Below are 21,149 nucleotides of genomic sequence, written 5' to 3' on the forward strand. Positions count from 1 at the left end.
GCTTGCTAGTGCCCGCTGCCTGCTGTGAGCCTGCATGCCACCATGGCACCATCGGGGGGCTGAGGTGCAGCTGACTCAGCTCCGTTTCACCTGACAGATGACCCTCCAAGAACAGGGATCAGAGGGCAGAGGCAGCTAAAGTTCTGAGCCAACAAATAAATACTACATGGGCGGATTCAACCTGCAGCAGCCACTATTTACATTTTTAAAAATGTACAATGTGCACAAAAAACATGTATGACGTGAGAAAATAACAGCATGTTCAACCCAAGTTGGGATATTCATAACACAGCTGATGATAATTGCTTTATTACACTCTCAGCCCCTCTATAAATATTTCTGACCAACATTATTCACAGTTTAAATATTAAACCAGCTTTAGCACCATTGCACATAATATTCATCATCTAATCCTGCTCTGTGGCACATTTAATTCAGAATTGGTATCAAGAAAGTAAAAGAAAAAGATTAAAGTCACTAGAAAAGTGGATTATGGAAGTCAGAATCCAGGCTACTGAACTGACTAGTGTTTCAATAGAGACAGTGGCTGTGAAAAGTCCCTGAGTCTATCAATCCATGAGGCTGCAGGTCATAATCCCATAACCCCCCCTCACCAATGAAAATATTTAAGTTATTTAAGACAGCAGTCCCCAACCTTTTTTGCACCATGGACCAGTTTATGTCCGACAATATTTTCCATGCACTGCCCTTTAAGGTGTTGCGGATAAATACAACAAAATAAAACCAGTAATTGTACCAAAAAAAAGAAGATTTATTTATAACACACGGGAAAAGACCCAGGGAAACCGAGTTAGCGATTAAAACGATAAAAAAAATAACACTAAAAACCGTTAGAAACCCTGAAAACCATGAATTTCACTCCCAAGCCTCAACTCTCGTGGCCCAGTACCAAATGACTCACAGACTGGTACCAGTCCGTGGCCCGGGGGTTGGGGACTGCTGTTTTAAGAAGTTCAAAAACACAAAGATCAAGAAGAAGTGGCAATCCTGAACAGTTGACTGCTGAAGTGAGCAGATGATGGCTCCGTTAAACTGTAGGAGGTGATTAGCTGCCGCAGTGTGAGCCCACTAGGGGAATAGTGGGCTCACAAAGATGCTCTGACTTTAGGTTTATCACACAATCACGCTCTCTCTATTTGAGTGGTCTCATCCATTTTCCCCAATCTTAATGTGATGCATATGCTACGACCTCAAACCAGTTGGACACCTCAAGGAGATTTTTGACTGATTTGTTGAGAGTGCATTATTGGTACATTCATCAAAACATTAAGGGGGTAGCATCTCTTGGAAGAGTGGTCTTCCATCCCTCCAGTACTGTGTTTGGTTATATATCTGTCACTCTTTTGTATTTCATATAGTTACAATGAATATTCTCATGGAGTGCCGTCATTTCACCATTTCACTTTTTTATGCATTGACCTGTGTATTTAAATATGTTGTATTTACTGGCCTTAAGTATAATAGTGCCTCAAATATTTTAGTGGATGCATTTGATAGTGCTAAAAGCGACATTCAGTGCCAGAAGCACCCACACTCCTACAGCCAGTGTAGTTGCATTGTAACTCCAGGTAATCTTTAAGTCGAAGGTACGCCTCATATTCCATCATCTGGACTGAGCAAAGTCAAGCAAAATGTCCCTGAAGGCAACACAACTGATTAGGAGATTTAAGAAAATTCAAGACTTGCAGGGTTATGGAGGTTTCTGCCTTTCAGGGCCAAAATATAATCTTGAAATGCTAACATTACTCTAAAGACCAGAAAGGAAGAAAGACAAACGATAAAACTGTTGACCTGCAGTTGGCTGTGTGATCTCTACAATAAGATGTAGGTGATGTGTTACTCTTTAGATTTTAAACAGACTTAGCATAGCACAGTAAATATTTACAAATCACTGGGACTTCATCATTTACAAAGCCAAATCTTTTTCACCTCTTTTAACAAGCTGCCCTTAAACAACAATCGACCTGTAAAAAAGGTGTAGAGATGTGTCGTAATGTGTCCAGAAAAGCAAAGCTTTGTTTGCCTGTGAACTCTTCAGAGTATATTGTGGCATGTGAATGTACAGCATTCCCTGAATCTGGGAGCATAAAATAAAAAATGATGAATCAGGTCAAGAATGAGAGTGAGCAAGTGAGTGAACAGATGTGCAAACGAGAGACAGAGAAAAGGGGATGCAGACAGAAATATGTAGAAAAGATGATGAGAAAGAGTGGAAATGGAAAAGAATAAAGAGAGGAGAAAGATGCAAAGAGAGCAGAGACAAGGAGAGAGGGAGACAGACACAGAGAGAGAAAGAAAGACTTCTAGTAAGTAGCTTTCTCCTGGTTATTGGTTTCAGTGACTGGTCAAAACTATTCTTCTCCATTCTTCTCCTCTCTCTCTCTCACCGGCACCTTTTTTCCCCCTCCATGGCGTGAAAGATAAAGCGGACGGGCCCAACTGTGTGGCTGGCCCTTGTTCACAGCAGTGGCCTTTTGAAGCCAATTTTCCAGCTCACGGAGCAGAGAAAGACAGGGAGAGACGGATAGAGAGAGACGGAGGGACTTGGAGGAGAGTCGAGGGATGAGGGGTGTTTGGGGAGGCGGAGGGGGGATAGCTGGGTGGGACTGGGGAAGTTTTAGGTATGTGATTTGGGGTTAGAGTTGAAGTACTGATGTGAGAAAATGCACAGGCACAGCGGGATTACGAACCAAAATATTCCTCATACCTTCCCCGGCTGAAAATAACGGAGGGAATATCGTTCACTGGACGCAAAACTGTACCAGCAGTGCTCCCAGTGTGATGTTTAAAAAGCAGCGGAGCTTGGGGGTAAATCGACACTTTGGATTCAGCACCAGACCCTTTCATGGTACAAATTATTTTGCAGTGCATTTCTGAAACGTGCTTTAATTCTTCATATTAAGACTGCAGCTTTTAATTTTTAAGGAGCAAGTCTTGCCAGCAATCTTGCTTCAAAAGCACCCTTACTCTTCATCACAGTGTTCTTGAAGTGAAGAATAAATAAAATATAGATTAGAAATTATTTAATTTCTATGAATTTTTTTTTTTTTTGCTCTACTCTTAAGTCAAAAAATAATTAAAAGACAGCACAAATCAACAAACAAATGCAGATCAAACAACTACAGACTGTTTGGTGACAGATAACAGGATAGACATACAGTTAAAAAAAAAGTGTTTGGAAATAATCGGGGAAAAAAAGCAAAAGCAAACAAAACATTCATCTCACTTCATTTAAGATTATTCAATTCCAGGAAATGGCTGATTTATGTGTTTGTTTGGAGGGGGAGGGTGTATAAAGTATGAAGGAAGGATCATTAAAAATGTTAACTGGCTCCTGCATAAAAACCAACTGTGTATGTTTTCCTCTCTTTACCCCCCCACGTTCCGTGGCTCCACTTATCAGCATGAGGAGGGAGGAGGTGGTGAGGGGGGTATACGAATTAAGACCACATAGGGAAAGAAATCAGACTTTTTTAAATGCCGAGACTGGCTAGAAAATTGGCTTAGTGCGGCAGATAGCGAACTGAACAAAAGGAACATATATATGAGCTTGAAGTGATTGAAGTAGCTGGCGTCGCCCGATGTGTGCCCAGCATTTGATTCCCGCTACGGCTCTTACATAAACTGCTCGCTTAATTTCACACCGCGCATCTGAAAAATGACAACAAACGCTTTCATTAGAGAGCGATGGCGCAGCCCCATGAAGAGACTTTAATGTTCTTGAAGCGAGGAGGAAGGAAGGAGGAGAAGGATGAGAGGGGGGGGGGGGGTGTTGAAGGAGACACAGACTAAACTAGGTGAAGGAGTGTGATAAATGTGGCGAGCATTCCAAAAACAAGAAGAAAAACCAGCAAACAGCATCTGCTTTGATTATTTCAATATTCATGTACACCCCCCCCCCCCCCACACACACACACACCTCCAATTCCTCCCTCTTTCTCTGCTGCGTGAATTTGTTTTCCTAGTGTGCGATTGGTAACGCTCATTTTTCCTCCTTCTCCCTTCTCTCTTTGGTGTGGCGAATATTTTGCATATGCTTACTGAGGTACACGTACCGGGGTTAGAGTTAAGCCCGGTTTGGTAATTTGGGATCTTTCATCTGCTTTCGGCACGAGGCCAATCCTACACTGACACAGAATCGGGTCATGGGTAGGGTTTTTGCCACAGGGCACGAGGATGTGCGTTTCAGCCTGTGCGTGAATGTGTGGGCGTTCTCCTTCACGCTGTACCACAGCTTAGCTCTCTTGCTTTTTTCATATGGTGATGCATGAAGGTGCAACACAGAGGTACCACCCTTGAGGTGACTAACACACCATCCCCAATCCCATCCAGAATAACACAGGTCTCTCCTCAAATTCAGCAGCTTTGTTGCCCCTTTTTCCCTCGCTGGTGTCTGGTGAGTGTGTCTGCAAGCTTCCCTGTGTGTGAAACTACAAAAATATATGGGATGACTTTGTGTTACTGATACTGAGAGCTTCAAATAAAGACTGAAAAGTATTTTATAAGTATTTACTATATTTCATTATGTGTTCATGTTACTAAAATTCAACTTAGCCTTCCTCTAAAAATTCCTAGTTCAATAATGAGAGCATCCATCCTTGCCAAATCATCAGCTACCATTATACAAAATCTACTGTGAACACTTAGGAAGTATGAGGATTTCTGCACTGATTAATTAATCTTCATCTCAGTCATGAACAGATGGACTTAATAATCAATCACACTTTAGGCTTTAAGAAAACATGAATGTCTTTGCAACTTATTTCAAAGCTACTTGTAGTCAGGTAATTTAACTAAGAAGTTAAGGTAAAAGACATATGTGGTTTGTAGAGGTGAACAGATTCTTTTATAGAGAGATTCTAGGTGCAGCTAATCGGTGGCAGGGTGGGGGTCTCAGGATCACATCTCCGATTTGGTTCTGTTGGCTATGTCGACTGATGACTTCCAGCTTAAACCCGATCGGTTTGCTGGTGGTGAAGTGGCGGGGATGACAATTAGCACCTCAAGTCTGAAGCGAGGGAAGGCTGTAGGTGCTCACTGCAGTTTGGGAGCAGTTGTTGCTTCAAGTGGAGGACATTAAGCATCTATTCCTAAGTGGGGGAAGAGTATTGAGGTTTTGCAGACACATGACCACTAACCATGTGATCTTAATTTGTCCACCATTTTGGGCATGTGACAATCATGGTAGGGTCAAATGACTAAGCTCCTAATCACACAGGCCTAGAAACTGGTCAGTGACCCTCTGGCAACCACTGATGATTAGGGAAAAATGTGTACTCCTCAGCCAGTCAGGAAAAATCTCCTTGCAATTTCTTTGGTTGCTATTGCTGCATTTGCCTGTGGTTTGCATGGAAGACTCTGCTTTGTCTACAACCACTTGTATTGTCTTGGCATTGCAAACATTTGTTGGTTTGCATCGCCCTTTCCAAGAAGTCAGCAAATGTTTGCACATATGTAGGTATCCAAAGCAAAGCAAAGCACAGGAAGCCGCTGCAATCTGTTAGCGACCAAAGCAATAAAAACAATGTTTTTCTCAGCACCGTTTGCAACAGCCAGCAACCTCCAGGAAGCACTCGCCAACCAGTTGTGCGATATACATGTCACGCTCATGACCAGTGATTGTATCAGACCCAATATGTTGGACAACTATAGCAAGACTCTATAGCAGGAGACTGAAATATGGATTGTCTGCAGCAGTGTGGCTGCTGCACCAATCTATTGCAGTGAAGAGAGCTGAGAGAGAAGGTGAAAGTGTAGATTTTCTGGTTGTTCCCACCCTAACATAGGGTCATGTGCTGTGGGCAGTGACTGAAAGATGAGACAGCATATAAAAGCACACACAGCTTTAGATATAGCATCAGGAGCTTGTTCTGTCAGGAGGAACTCAGAATAAAACTGTGACTCCAGGTCAGAAGAAACCAGCTAAATGCCCCGTAGGTGAGGTGGCTTGTGAGTGATGTCACTGCTCAAATCCACCAGCCATGTCAACCTCAGTCATCACTTAAGATGCTTGAATTGCTCCACAGGGAGTAGGAGCTTTCTTCCCAAGAAAACGATGGGAGTAATGATTTTCTGCAAATGTATTCACACATAAGTCTGATATACCCGCAGTAACCCCAAAAGCATCCAAGACCAATTCATTAACCCTCTCCAAACCAGTAAAACATTGGAATGAGCAAAGACCATTACCGCTCTGGTTTCCCTGTAGGTAATTGTCTTTCATAGTTTTCATTCCACAACCTTTTCCTCTGTTTTAATGAATACAGGGTTTGTTCGACTGCTTACATGTGGTGTTCATTGGAACCTTTATTAAGGTCTTAAAATCCAAACAAGAGGTTTAAAGTTTTGAGCGGTTTGACTAAACCTTTATCATAGAATTTTGACAAGTTGTACTAGGAAATGCACAGTTGGAAATTCCCTGTGTTTAATGTAGCCATCATAAGTATACCTGTGCTATGCTCTGTGTGTGTGTGTGTGTGTGTACCTTCAGGCCTTCAGCAGGTGAGCAGCTGATTAGGACAAGGTTATTCCTGTGTGTATCTGTGGGAGTCCAGGGCCATAGCTCCTCACTGGACTCATCCTGGTTCCACCAGCAGAGCGCCACATCCTGGACACTGTTGAGACCTACATGTCTGTGGAGCCTACGACCACACCCGCCCAACTCCACACATACCACCTGGACACAAAAATACAAAACAGTGAAAATGGGCAATTAAAATAGTAGGAAGACAGAGATTCTTGAAGTTAGAACATATTTTATGAAGAATGGGAAAGATATGCGAGCATCTCAGTGTTTCGCTCATTTGGATTCACCTTCCTGGCCTGTTTTAAAACCCGAGGGCTCTGACACTTTCACGGCTGGAGCCCCTGGTGCCTCTGCTGTCCTTCCCCCATCCTGTTTTTGTTGATGTCTAAGGTTGTTTTTTCATCTTCCATTATTAATGTCTGTGTGCGTTTTGTTCTGTCGGGCTTGTTGTTTTAGTGATGTGCATATTTTTTGGGAAGGTCCGCCACGCTCTACGGGCCACAACAAAGAGACGCACAGTAATGAGCTCTCGTGGCGCTTGGGGGGGTGGGCGGGTTACACACATTCACACAGACACACAAATAGACACACATACATAAATATGTGCATGTATGTATACAATCATTGATTTATAAAGTAAACAAACACTCTTGGATAGACACACAAAGTGCAGGTACACACACACAGCCCCATATTCATACAAACCTTTCATATATTCTTTATCTTCAGCCATACTCACTAACACAAGGAACCAGAGTCAATGGCTAATGCGCACACATTAAGAGACACACACACATCCATGACCTCTGTCACTCTGCAGAAGAATGGCTAAAACCTGATAGGTAGAGGGAGGACAGAGGTGAAGGAGGCAAAAGAGAGAGGAATAAATGGTGATAACGAATTTTAAAAAAGCTGATTGTTTGGGTTTGGAGAGAGGGTTAAGAAAGGCAAGTGAGGTGAAAGCTGCTGTCATGCACTATAGCTTCAGGGAAATGAGAATTGAGGAATAAAATAAAAGCATGAATTAATGAATGAGTGAAGGACGAAACAAAAAAGTGCACATGAAGAGGTTAAAAAGAAATCCAGATTAATTAGATCAGTATCAGTAATAGATCAATGAGAGGTTTGTGCCAAAATAAATGTTTGAAACCTAGGAAAAGAGCAGTTGTAACATCAAAATCCCCCTAAAAGGGCATCAGCAGGAATTTGGGAATATGTCTTTAGAAAATCAATTACTAAAAACATGTCTCAACAAAAGAAAATGGTCTAAAAGTCCCAGAACATGCAGAAATTAGTAAATCGACAAGCTGTACTGTATGAGTGGAGCAGATTTGAGAGTCAGTGGTCCATGTCTGCCCTCCTTGCCCCCTCGGGGGGGGGAAATTTGCTTTGGACACAGAATACGCCTGAAAATGATGGAGCTACATCCGATGATAAAGGGAACAAAGAGTTGCTCCAAACAGCTGAACGGGAGATCACTGACAGATTAGAAATGGAAAAGAAAAAATAAAATCTGAAAATCACTGGGTTAATAACACACTCTATCTCTACCCCCCGTATGTCCCCTCCATCCCTACCCATCTCTTCGCTCTTCTAGGTTTTTTTTTCTGCTGGCGTTTGCTGGTCAGCAATAATCAAAAACCACTTTCTGTGGGCCGGATTAGTTTAGCCCCCCCCTCAACGCCCCCTACTCTCCCTTCTCCAGCTTAGCCCACTGGACCAGTGCGGCGTGTACGCGTGTGCGTGTGTGTTGTAGGGAATGGGCAGCTGGGCATATGTGTACACATGTGTGTACTGGTCGCAGGTTGCATGCATGTATGTGCACATGCATTGACAGAGGTGTGTTGGATGTACAATATGGAGTGGTGGGGGTGATGCGGGGGGGTGTCTTATCAGGACTGTGCTTCTGGAGACAGACGCACAGCAGCAACGATTGCTTTTACACACACTGACACACACACACACACACACACACACCCCCCCCCCCACACACACACACAGCCCTTAACAAAAGGGCCTGGCAGTAATGTGATAATGCCAGGGTTAGCGGTTAGCCAGCTAGCAAAGGAGGACAGAGTGTAGTTTTGTTTTGTGGGAAGAACCGTCCTACACATAATCAAGCATATTACTAACAGCTAAAAAAAACAAAAAAAAAACACCTTCAGATCAGAGGGAGCCCAATACACACCTGAATGGAGATTAACAGACAGGAACAGGGAAGTCGCAGAGCCAGAGTCAAACTGGGAACATGTGAGCTATAAAGGCTACATTCTCATGATAATGTATATTGTATTGATGTAATACTAAACTGAACCAGTTGGAGAAATATTTATGACTTTTAATCCATTTCCCACCCTCATTTTCTTGAAGTGTGTCTCTGAAAACAATTTTTCCGTTTGACTGGTCTCATATGTGCTGATTCATGTCATGTGTACAAATGGAATATTTTCCTCTTTCAAAGCATGAAAAGAGCAGTTGGTGGTGGTGTGAATCATTTCATTTTTTACATCACAGACCACAGTTGGAGGCCTACATGGGACTTCAACTGCTTTACTCTAATTGCCTTATTAATTATCATTAGAAACTGTGTTAGGTTTAGGTAGTAAGAGGTTTTTTGTTAGGTTCAGGATATATGTTTATGTTTTATAAACCTCTTAGTTAGGTTTACAGAAACATCTTATTACATCTTATTAATAAACATTTTATTAGTTGCAGGGTGACACAGGTTACAGTCTGGATAAAATACATGCAAAAGACATGAAACATACTTCCCACTGAAATGCATTACATTCAAATTCATTCTAACTTCACAAAAATGAAATAATTTGTGTTCGCGATCATGAACAGATTTCTTTTTTTGTAACCTCTTCACATTTTGCCACAAGGCCGAGCGTTCAACCTCATATTTAAGAAAATGTGATGAGAAAAATATTGGATTAATGGTTTATTATTTACAGCCATTTAAATAAGATTTAATTTTCACATCTTTGTCAAAATCCATAGTGATGGTCTACAGATTACAAAAATCATGCCACCGTCCATATAGATTGAGAACAGACTGGAGGAAACTATTCTTAGTGGACTTTCCAAGCCAGAGTTGGTAATTTATCTAGCTGTCACAGGGAGAAGGTCAATAACAAATCAAGGACCCAGCAGGTTCTGACTGAGCTTCAACATGTTTTTTTTCTTTCCTAGCAGCATTTTCATAGTTATTTTTAATGGCATTTCCTCTCCGGTGTCCACTGAAAGGACATGTAACTGTTTTACTTAATCTCAACAAGAAAAAGTACCCTACCGAATGTGAAACTGATCCAAGAAAACACTCTGGAAGTGTTTCCCAAGCAGCTGGCTACATTGAGTGCACTTTTTCTTTTTGGCCTCCGTTTTATTTTATTTTTTAAACACTTCTCCCTCTCTTTTTGCAATCATCAACCTAAAGACACACATGCTTAAGCACACACATTTCTCCATCAATGCGTTACCTGTACCTTGATTTCAGAGGGTGAGAGTTTGTCTGTTCGCCTGCCAGTCTCTGGGGAGTTCTGGGTCTTTTTGTTCAGGTAGACTGCCGCCACTTGGCTCTGCTCCAGGAAGGACAGCAGAATCAGCCTATCGCTCAGCACCGCTGGCAAAGACATCGTCACACGAAATGTCATCATTCAAAGCAGAACAAAAAAACCCACCACAACTGTGTGCTATTGAGGAGAACCATATTATTAGAGCACAATTACAGCTTTTACTTGTAAACACATGAGAAAAATGTGGAATAATTTAGTAGCAAATCTGCATGTTATGATTCATCAAGTTTTTCTGATTGTAAATCTACAAAGTCTGCAATAGCTTCATTAATATTCATCATTAATCACTGACAGCTGGACACATCAAGTAATAAAGACTGGGCTTTTTATGTGGAAAATATCCAGACCTATCCTGTTAGCTTCCACACTGTTAACTCTGCAACCTGTACAGCGTCCTGGAGATCCTTTCTAAACATTATGCTCTCCTTACACTTTAATGCAGCTTATCACCCTTCATCGGTTTCCATTAGTTTTGAGCATCTGTCTCACATCCCGTCAATAATTCTTCCTTCCTACTCTTTCCTTTTCACCTAGTCTACTCGTTTCCTATCTCCACCTTCCTGCATCCCCCCCTCCTCTGTATCTCTTCCCCTCCTGTCAGTGCACTGGAAGCTCTAAGGCCTTTTTGTGGTAGAAGAACACACTTGATCCTGTTCAACTCTTCAGGAGCTGCATGGAAACGCTGATTAGCAATTAAGCCTCCCTCTCCTTCAAATTAATCTGTTTATGAAACCAATTAAATGGAAAGGGTGGGGGTGTTGTTACACATGCAGGATATCTGCTGCTTTGAGTTGAACGAGTAAGGCTGCACCCCGAGATTCAGAAATCTAACCAGCAATTAATCATGGTATGTGTGTATTTATAAACGTAGGGTATTGGTACGATTACACGTCAAATTATCCTGTTGTGTGAAAATTTCAAATTAATATGCAAATATTCACGTGCGAAGAGAAATGCAGAAAAACTAGCATTTTAAATCAGGTCAACTGAGTCAGGTTGTCCTCATGTTGAAGTTGGATTATAAAGCATTCGTAACTAAAACTGGTTCAAGGCTTAAACCATTAAAAAACAAAACAACAACAACAACAAAAAAAACCCCCAGCCATTAACGATGCCTTAGCTTTACAAAACAACATTTAATGCAGTAGTAAGCGTCTTTGTAATAGATTATAGACAAATCGAGTTAAATGCAGTTTAGTATTGATCTCGATGGGTGTCTATAAACGGGATTAAGATTAATCCCATTCATTTCCAAATGAAGGAAGGGATGTGAACCCAGGCTGTGGCCCAATCTGGGACCAGGTGGCTGATTTGGCATTAAGAACCAGACCTTCATGACCCACCCGTGAACACCCCAGACGCACACACATTTTAGACACATTCAAATCTACCATTGCAGACAAATGCACGGATAGCTACAAATACATTCATACAGACAAGCCTGCAACCACGGTTTATGCATGCATTTCTACACTCAGTAACACATGTAGAAATGCATTCACGCCCACAAGCATACGGCAAAGCTAACACATGGCCCCACGAAACGTACTCAGACAAAATGCACACACACACACACACACACACACACACACAGTCCCCTAAATCCATTTAATGCCATCTCCTCAGCAGCATGTTGACATAAGAGGCCAATGGGCTTAACCAAAGCACATTTAAACAGTGGTAAATGAAACCGGCTATGAAAAAATCACTTAAGGATGCTTAATCGTAGAGCATACGCGCAGCTTGGCCCAGCCACCGGCCAAAGGAAGCTGCTAATACTTTGATGGTGTAAAATGTTTGTAATCTGCAGCTCTTTATGATGCAATCAGAGCTCATGGTAGGAACACTGTCGTAATCAGCATTCAGGATGCAAAGTTTAACAAAGGAGTACGAGTGTGCTTTGTTGCTTTGTGAAATAAAAACAGACCTGGATGCAGTTGCTTTAAGTACCAAACCTCACATTTAGCTGAAACCATGCAAATCAAAGGGATTTTCGTTTGCATACAAACACCAAAAAGCTTTTTTTCTCTCCATTTAGAAAGTTGTCCAATCCCGTTCAGACAATGAAAATGAATTCTTTGGCATTACGCAGCGGCTTAGAGTTTAATTTAAGATTCGACTACAGCTGCAATATTTAGCCAATTAATTGCTTGGGTAAAAGAAAATGAAGGAAAAGTATTTTCATAATTGTCAAGCAAAATGCCAAATATTGTTTCTCACAATATGAGGATTTCCTGTCTAACACATGACAGAAAATCATACACTTTGGGCTGTAAAAGGCTGGCTGCGGGAAGTTATGGTTTACTTTTCATGCATTAAACAAATAAAACGATGAAGAAAATAATATTCACATTAACTGATGGTGAAAAAAATATCAATATGAGCAGCAATTTAAGTAAGTTTTCAACTTATCTGACATGGCAGTAATTTAGATATATATAAAAAAAATCTAACACACGTTGACCTCACATATGTCCTTACACAACAAGAAAAACCAAAACACACAGACACACGCATATAGGAGTTAAAACTGTAATTGTAAACTGTTTTAGTAACTGTACATTGTAAGCATTAGATGGTGTGATCCACTAAGGCTCTCTACTCTAATTGTCTCAGGCTAATTTAACAAGTGGCAGATGTGAGAACCTCTAACCGACTGCACCACCCTGAAAACACGCACGCACGCACACACACACACACACACACACACACACACACACACAATCCCCGGAACCCACCCTCTCACAACCATTACTCTAATAATTAGTGCCTCTGAGGCTTTGAATGGAGCGCAGCGGGAGATGAGTTAGTGTGTGTGTACCTGTGTGTGTGTCTGTGTGTGTAAATGTGAGTGGACATACAGAAAGTGTTTGTTTGTCTATAAGAGGGTAAAAAAATAAGAAATGAAAAATCTGTAATCGCAAATGTATGCATATGGGGACAAGTGTGTGTATGTCTGTATGCCAATTTGTGTGTGTGTGTGTACTATGGGGGCTTTATCAAGTGTCTAGAGACCCCGGGCGGAAGTGGGGAGGGCGGTGTTATGAACAAATAATTGATACAGAAAGAAAGAAATAATTAGCAGATTTGGGCCGGTGTCCACAGCCCTTTATTCTCTCCTGCCAGGTCTGCAGAGCGAGGGAGTGCAGCGCGAGGGGGGCGGTACTCCCTGGAGGAACGCGCGATGGAGGGAAAAACACTGATGGATGCTCTTAAGGGAAGGCCCCTGGACACACACAGCACAAAAGGATTTGCCCGCAATTAGCTAGCAGAGTCGCCTTGCTCACCTGTGGCACCTGTTATGTGTGTCTGAGTTGGCGCGTGTGGCGCGAGAGAGTGTTTGCGTGACAGAGTGGCGAGGAAAGGGTAGACGGTAGATGCATGTGGGGTGAGCAGGTGTAACTGCGGCGTCTATGCCGCCGCTGTAAGAGAAAGTGCGAGGTATAGACGTCATTGTGGTTTTTATAAAACTGAACATTTAAATGCTAATGCGTTCGCATTTGTTTGTTTGTTTGTTTGTTGCTGTGGGCAGAGAGAGGTTGTTTGTGTTTGTGTCCGTAAATCTGCTTAAAGCTCAATGAACCTCTGGAATATTTAAATCACCTAAAAAACAGAATTTCTTTCAGTAAATTCAAAAATAAAAACAATACACCAGAAAGCCCTTTGTTTACACTATAATGGGCATGCCGGTTGCAACAGCACTAATTAACATCAGCAGCACCAAAGTAACCAATACGACAGTCAAAAATGTCTTATGATGTTAATTGTACACTAAAGGCTCCCTGAATGTCTTGGACCAGCTGATCAGGGCTGTCAAACCCAGTAGCACTTAGGGCCACTAATTAAGGGCCACAAATATATAGCATTGAAACACTTTAATTTAATGTAAAATGCATGTTCCACATAGCCTAAAGACCTTCAGTCAATACAAACGCTGCTCATCTTTCATACCGTTTGGTCAAGCAAAGAAATTTCTTATTATACCTTTACAATAAAGCATATAACATACATCAAACTGTACTTGCTTTAAATGCCTGAAACATAAAGCTACAATCACTGGACTTTAAAAAACAAATAAGTGTCAAACTCATTTTAGTTTGACAGCCACATGAGACCAGTAAGATTATTCACTTCTAAGCTATAATAAAAAAGAAACTTCTCCAAATTGCTCCCCTTTAATTTAGTGTAATTTAATGTTCAATATACCATCCATTTATAATACTAATGAGCCTGAGAGTCTTAAGAAAATGAAGTGTAATTTCAGCAATACACCAGTAAGTCTGGGGCTTACACTTCAAGAAAAAAATGTGTTACAGATTACTCTATTTTAAGTCATCCTAGTTTTACAACGGTGCCATCGTACAAAAAACACAAACAAAAGGAAACATTAAGCTACTTAACTCATTTTCTACGGTGAAAAAAAAGAACTTTCAGTTATTTAATGGAATATTAGATGTAAAAAGATACCCTGTCATGTGACAGTTTATTTATTACTTACTTTCTTTAGTGCAGTATGGCAGACGATGGATGATGTTTTTAAAACGGACAACTTCTGACTAAATAAAAAGTTCAGGCTCTCTTGATGTGGCCCATTTGACAGGAAAAATACAGTGAAAAGTCCAAATGTTTGCAATTTTCACATTTTAAAAATGCAGTCCTAAAGTCTGTCTATTAAAGTAGCCTGATTTTATAGGGGGGCTTAAGTATATGAGTATGTCTGCTTATAAAGCTAAAAGTCAATAAGTAAGGGCCAGGATCACTTTCTTCAAAGTGTAGGGTTTTTTTTTAAGTTAGGGTCCTGTGATGATGTGCTAGGGGGTAAAGAATTCATTATGTCAGTGTGCCTCTACAACTAACCATGCGTCACCGTGCTGGCTGGTAGTCGGCCCACTAATGTACGGTCTATACACACTTGTTCGAGCTGAGGTCCTTGTACAGTCAGGGTCACCAGCACTCCACTGCTGAGCATGACCTGCAGGACAGCACACACAAAAACAGAAACCTCAGAATGACTACAGCTAAAAGAGATTTAGTCTAGTCTCTCTATTACACCATTCAACAATGAGCAGCTCCTTTGTTGAGTTTAAAGCCCATTTAATGTCACAGATAATGTACAAGGTGTGCACCTATGAGGAGGAAGTGTAACATCACAATTAAAATCCAACAGGTAACTTTGGGAAGAACTTTAATGTGGAAACGTGAAGCATGCATTGCATAAAACAGCGAAAATTGACTTCTAGTGATGTAGAAGACATCACATATGAAGTTTATCATCTGAAATTAAACCAGGTAATTTTCTTAAATGTTGAGACTATGTACCAGATTTTGACTTAGCAATAATCAAGACATAAAGAAGACAAGAAATGCGTGGCTCCAAAGGAGATGTGCAGCTCTACGTGCTCCTACTACAACCCAAGGATGATGTTACTAATTCAAACAGCAGCTTCTGGCTTCCATTCATGCTCATAAGAAGCTGGGAAAAATGAACTTGAATTAAATACAGTTTATTTATCCTTGTTATGATTGGTGGCATAGTTTGAATTTGTTTACTCTTTAGATTATCTTTAATATTAGAAATATGTCTAGAGTGAGTCTTTCTAGCTCATATCAAGAAAGAAAGAAAATAGTGAAGGAAATCATTTTTCTTTTATAAACCGAGAGTCCTAAAGAGGGACTAGTAGGTTAGATGCTAAAGAAATTTGGGGATTTTTCTGTGTTAATCTTAGCAAAATAAAACTGATATTTTAATACAAGTTTAGTTTCTAAAGAAATTAGCTTAACTCTCAGATTCACTACTCTGTTATCACTTGGGGTTAAAGAAATGATCGTGCTCGGGGATGACACAATAAACAAATTCACATATTACTAACATTTAAAAAAACTAGAAACTTGCTTTTACCAGGATTAGCAACATGCAAATCAGCCTTAGGGATTTTTAAAAATGCCATGTTGTAATTATACTGATATTGTTTGAGATGAACTAGTAAGCGGTAATATAATAAAGAGAAACTCTTGAAACTTCACCCACAAAGACATATCTGAGTGTATGTGTGTGTGTCTCTACTTCCACACAGTAGGTCTTGGGCTTAGGAGGGTGTATACCTGGCAGCAGTGCTTGTTTCTCCATCTGGTGTGAATGCAGGTGTTGGTCTGCAACAGTTCCTGAATGAGCACGATGGACAAACGGAGAGAAAGACAAAGAGACAGAGTTGAACCAAGTAACGCAACAAAAGTGAGCTGAGACCAGACAGGTGCTTTAGACAGAGTGGGAAATTAAACAGCAAAAAATATGTCTGTGTAAGTTTCTGGAGTCACAATTCGCTAACTTTCTAATGCATAAATTGTCTTGGTAGCACACAGTACCAGGCAACTGCCACCACAGGAGGTCACTGCAGCAGTTCCTGCTCATGAAGAGGTGGAAGAGGGTTGAGAAAGGGGTGCAGGTAACAACTCTGTGTGTGTGTGTGTGTGTGTGTGTGTGTGTGTGTGTGTGTGTGTGTGTGTGTGTGTAAGGTCAGTCATTCCTGCCACATTCCAAACCCAGCTGGGGTGATTGGATGGGAGGAGAGAGGGATGGAAAAGGAGGCGGAGGGTGGGGTGTGGAGGTGAGCTGGGGTGTTTCTAGTTTCAGACAATGGTTACGGGTGAGAGGAGGGAGGTGGATGGGTGGGGAAAGTGTGTGTGTGTGCATCTGTGTGTGTGACAGCCACAGACAGGTTCCAAACAAAGCTAGGTCTGTACTGCTACAAGTACAGAGGGGAAGAAGGGAGGGGGGTAGGAGAGCGAGGGGAAGAAGGAGGAAGAGGAGGGATGAGGGGGCTGCAGGCAGGCCCCTGATCCCCTCAAATATCCCCCTCGATGACAGAGCTCGGCCGAAAGAGAGGTGATGAGAGAGAAGAGGGAGAGAGGAGAACAAACGGGAACGACAGGGAGAGTGAAGGGAGAGGGAGAAAAGAGAGAATGCCCCTATTTGTTAATCAATCGGCCGTTTCGGAAAGGGAAAACTCCAAAAATCCCCAGAGGGAGGAAGAAGATGGGGGGCATCCAGGAGGGATGGTGGTGGTGAAGTTGGTGGTGGGGGCTACTGAAAAGAGGAGGCGGGTACCTCCAACTCCTTCAGCGAATCGCGTAGCTTTTCTGGTCGGCGGTTCCTGGGAGTCCACGAATAGCCTCGAGCTACAGAGGAAAAACACAAGAAAAGCCGGGAGATCATGTGACTTAACTTTTTAACACAGACACGGACATTTTTTAAAAAGCCACTCATGGGAATTGAGAAGAATGTGGCGCCCAAAACCCGGAAATGATAAAAGTTAATAGAGATCTGAGTGTGAGAAGAGACGATATGAGGAATGAAGGCCAGGTGGAATGAGGAGATGTAGGTAGATGAGGCAGGCGGTCCACATGCCAGTGATTGTGTTTGTGAATGCATGCAGAGAGAGTTGCTGCACTGCTCCAAGACAAACAATTAATGTCTGAGTTCAAAAACAGAAAGAAAAATCCAATAACTATTAAGATTTTTTTTAAACACGTGTATTAATGTTTGCACATTACAGATGTACAAAAAAGAGAAGTTTTTAAAAAACACCAAACACATACATGGGAACACGGGGAATGATCACATAGCCAGTCGTTTAATCAGTAATGACTTATTAGTTTATCTGTTGCACCAATAACCAATCATTTGAACAGTCAGTTTAGTCTATTTCCTTCTAATTGGTCCCTTTTTTGTTTGTATACAATTTTCTCTAGGTGTGATCCATTTTCTAATTCCTTTACCACTTTTCAAACATCAGATTTCCAGGATTGTAGCATAATTGTCTTTGCTAAGAGTGCAGACAGCGAAATGAACCTCCACATGATTCAACCACAAATATGGTTTGAGGAGGCAATGGGGAACTCCTTACTGAAAGCTTTGGCAATAAAGCTGACCTTACCTCAGGAAGTTTGTAATCTACTGCACTGAAAGAACTAAAGACAGAGTTATTTGCTCTGCTAAGTAATCTAGTGGGAGAAAAGTACAACATGTGGACACATTTGAGTAGTTCTACAGCATTTACCGTGGTGCAGATGTTTGATGGTTAGCACTCAGCCAGAAGGGTCCTGGTCTGAGTCAGTTGAGGCCTTTCTATGTGGAGATTTACATGTTATTATTGCCTGCAGCGTCATTGTACAGGCCAAAAAAATGTAGCCTTACGCTTACGCTTACTTCTATTCTAAATATATTCTAAACACTAATTGAAAGAGTTTCTCTTTTTGAGTTGATCCATTCTCTTCCAGTAAACTTAAGAAATTGGAGCAGAAGAGGAAGTAGCCAATAGTGCATAGGTGGAAATGACAGTACTGAAAAGAACAGTCAGAGGTTTTAAAGAGCCTCTGAAAAAGATTGGCTTGATAGCCAATGATAAAACTGGTTAATTAGGCGTTTTTGGATTTACTTTGCATATTTTATACAAATAGGGCACTAATGACATCTTATCTTAAATGTAACACTGTATAATACCTAAAATACATTAAAGAATGTAAATTGATAATAAACTTTGGTAATTTCTTCATTGTACTTTTAACAGTGATATAATTGATTAGGTTATAATATATGTTTATTGTGATATATAAAGAAATTAGCTTTTAGTAGAACTACATTATGCATTTTTTTAATGATTGCAAATAAAAAGTTTCTTAAATGATTAGTAACTTCCAGAGTGTCAAAGCATGTACTAGAAGCAGAAGTATTTCAACTTTTCCCTAAACCTAAACAAGTAAATGGAAAAAGGACTGTTCAGTGTTTTTAATCTATACCTTTAATTAAGGCTTTCTAACCATTACTCACACACACTCACACTCTGACGGATGCACTGGGGTCAATTTGTGATTCGCTTCCAACATATGGAGTCTGCGATGAAACCACCAACCTAGTAGATGAGCAGTTCTATCTCATGAGTCATATGTGCCCCCAACACTAAAACTGCTACTACTGAATTGGATAAGTGGAAGAAAATGAATGAATAGATGTATCTTTTGATTTGCGCCACTGCCTTCACCTCACCTGCATATTTTCCAATTTTTTAAGCATTATATACATCATTTTCATCTTTATCATATTATCGAAATAACACTAACACATGCACCACACAGTACTTAATAAAGTTCAAGTTTAATTGACTGTTATTGACAGGCACCCTGATTGGAGCTATTAACAAAAATGTGAGACATTTAAAAGACATATCTCCTTATCTATAAATTAATGGTACAACCAACGGAGTACCAGCAGGTATGTGAGTTGTTTACACTTTACTTTATAAAGCAAAAATATTCTACTGAAAGCAAAATGTCCCTTTAAAGCACACAAACCGATACTTGAGGAGAATCAAGGACTTCTGGTGCTCTTATACAAGTTATCTCCTAAATGCAAGCTCACATTTAGCAGAACATATCTCAACCAGTACCACACCAAGGCCCCCCTTATTTTAATTTTCCAGCCCTCCATTTCTCCCCCCTCCATCTCTAGTGGTTAAACAGAGGGAAAGAAGCATATAGAATGAAAAAAAAAACCAGTTAATTGAATTTGTGCTTCTGCCCACACATATACATGAAGTTCAGTGGGGGGAAAAAAAGGAAATAAAGGAGTGGTGTTTCCAATGTGGTGCAATCACTTGCCTATCTGTGTATTTTACAGCCTCTCTTTTCATCTTTATAGAAACGAACCATTAAGGAGTGGGGTTTCTCTATTAAGAATAAGTGGGAAGAAGAGGTAAACAGATACATGCAAATGAGAATGTGGAGGGTGAGTGCAGGAGGGGGCAGGAGAGCGAGGGGAGGGAGAAGAGGGCAGGGGGATGAGTGTTCGTCTCCTGATAAGGGTGTTTGTATTCCACCACTGGGTGAAAAGCAGCGCGAGTGTGAGGGAAGAGAGGGTGGGAGAGAGCGAAAAGAGGAAAACAGGACAGCTGACTGAGTATTGCAGTGATTTCTGAAGGATGGTCATCCAATGGCGAGATGACCAGAGCTCAAAGAAAGACACAATTGTGACAATCACTCTTTGGAAACTGCTGGAAAACTTACCTTCACAGAACTGGAGTTTGTCATTGTAGTAGTGATGATCCAGGGAAATGGCTGGGAACAATAAAGAAGCCATATTAAGGGATTTATTAGAATTATTGGAATATATAGAAAATACAAAAAAGGACAATATTTGGGATTATTTAAATATGCTATCTAGTTTTATTATATGATGTAGACACAAAAAGAAAACTAAGCTGGAGCTCAAACATCCCCTTAGCTCCAAGGGGTCATGTTGGCAAAGTACAACCCACAACCATGCCTTACGGCCTGGCTGCCCTGAGCAAGACAGTGGCCAGTCTGGTGGCCCGCCTCTCTGGCAGGCAGGAACACCTCCAGGATTAGTAGTATTAATCAGATAAGGGGGTGAAGGGCCAGACAGGCCCAGACATGGGCACCTGCTCTGGGGCTGTGGAGCGTGGAGAGGGGGGGCTGGCTGCTGGGGACCCCCAGAGCTGCTCCAGTGAGCTTGGGTCTCCCTCTAGTGGGGACAGGTGGAAGCAACAAAGGTAAACACAAACAACTAGACACAAAATCTGATTTTAATGATGCTCGTGGCTAGAGTGACCAACCAATCATTGAAGTCTTACCGATATACAAAGATTAATTTTTTTACAATGTGTTTAAAAAAAAAAAACCCAAAACAAAACATGTGAATTTTGCTTAAATGACCAAAAAACTAAAAAAACTTTAAAAAAAACCCAAAAAACTTTACACACATGCAAAGTAGAAAATGTTGCTTTTCTCAGCTTTGTACCTATAAGTGACGAGGTCCTGCATAAACACATGGTACAAAAGGTGATATTGCATACTGTTACTGAAAATCTGAGGACTTTTTTGGTCACCACCAATCAAAATTAATCTAACCATACCCACATAATTCTAATAAAGCAATTTCTGCATACCAAAAAATGCTTTAAGTTGTTTTCAACTTGAACGTTGCTTATTTGGTCTAATATGAACATTCA

At 41.0% G+C, this 21,149-nt stretch overlaps 1 protein-coding gene across 5 annotated transcripts in view; it reads right to left on the minus strand.

The window, feature by feature from the left end:
• Window positions 1–21,149, minus strand: part of wdpcp (WD repeat containing planar cell polarity effector) — an 85,944-nt gene that overhangs the window by 35,231 nt on the left and 29,564 nt on the right. For all 5 annotated transcript variants that reach the window (XM_085296234.1, XM_085296235.1, XM_085296233.1 and 2 more), the window contains exons 4-9: window positions 20,185–20,235; window positions 17,231–17,301; window positions 16,228–16,287; window positions 14,983–15,097; window positions 10,036–10,172; window positions 6,506–6,697 (exon numbers count right to left, since the gene is read on the minus strand). In XM_085296234.1, coding sequence (XP_085152360.1) covers window positions 6,506–6,697; window positions 10,036–10,172; window positions 14,983–15,097; window positions 16,228–16,287; window positions 17,231–17,301; window positions 20,185–20,235 — 626 coding nt within the window. The remainder of the gene's footprint in view (window positions 1–6,505; window positions 6,698–10,035; window positions 10,173–14,982; window positions 15,098–16,227; window positions 16,288–17,230; window positions 17,302–20,184; window positions 20,236–21,149) is intronic.

The sequence above is a fragment of the Mchenga conophoros genome, linkage group LG13 (genome assembly GCF_057382185.1).
Source record: "Mchenga conophoros isolate Kocher_MC1m ecotype Shallow Benthic linkage group LG13, M_conophoros_male_GT1.1, whole genome shotgun sequence".
In the NCBI taxonomy this organism is placed as follows: domain Eukaryota; kingdom Metazoa; phylum Chordata; class Actinopteri; order Cichliformes; family Cichlidae; genus Mchenga; species Mchenga conophoros.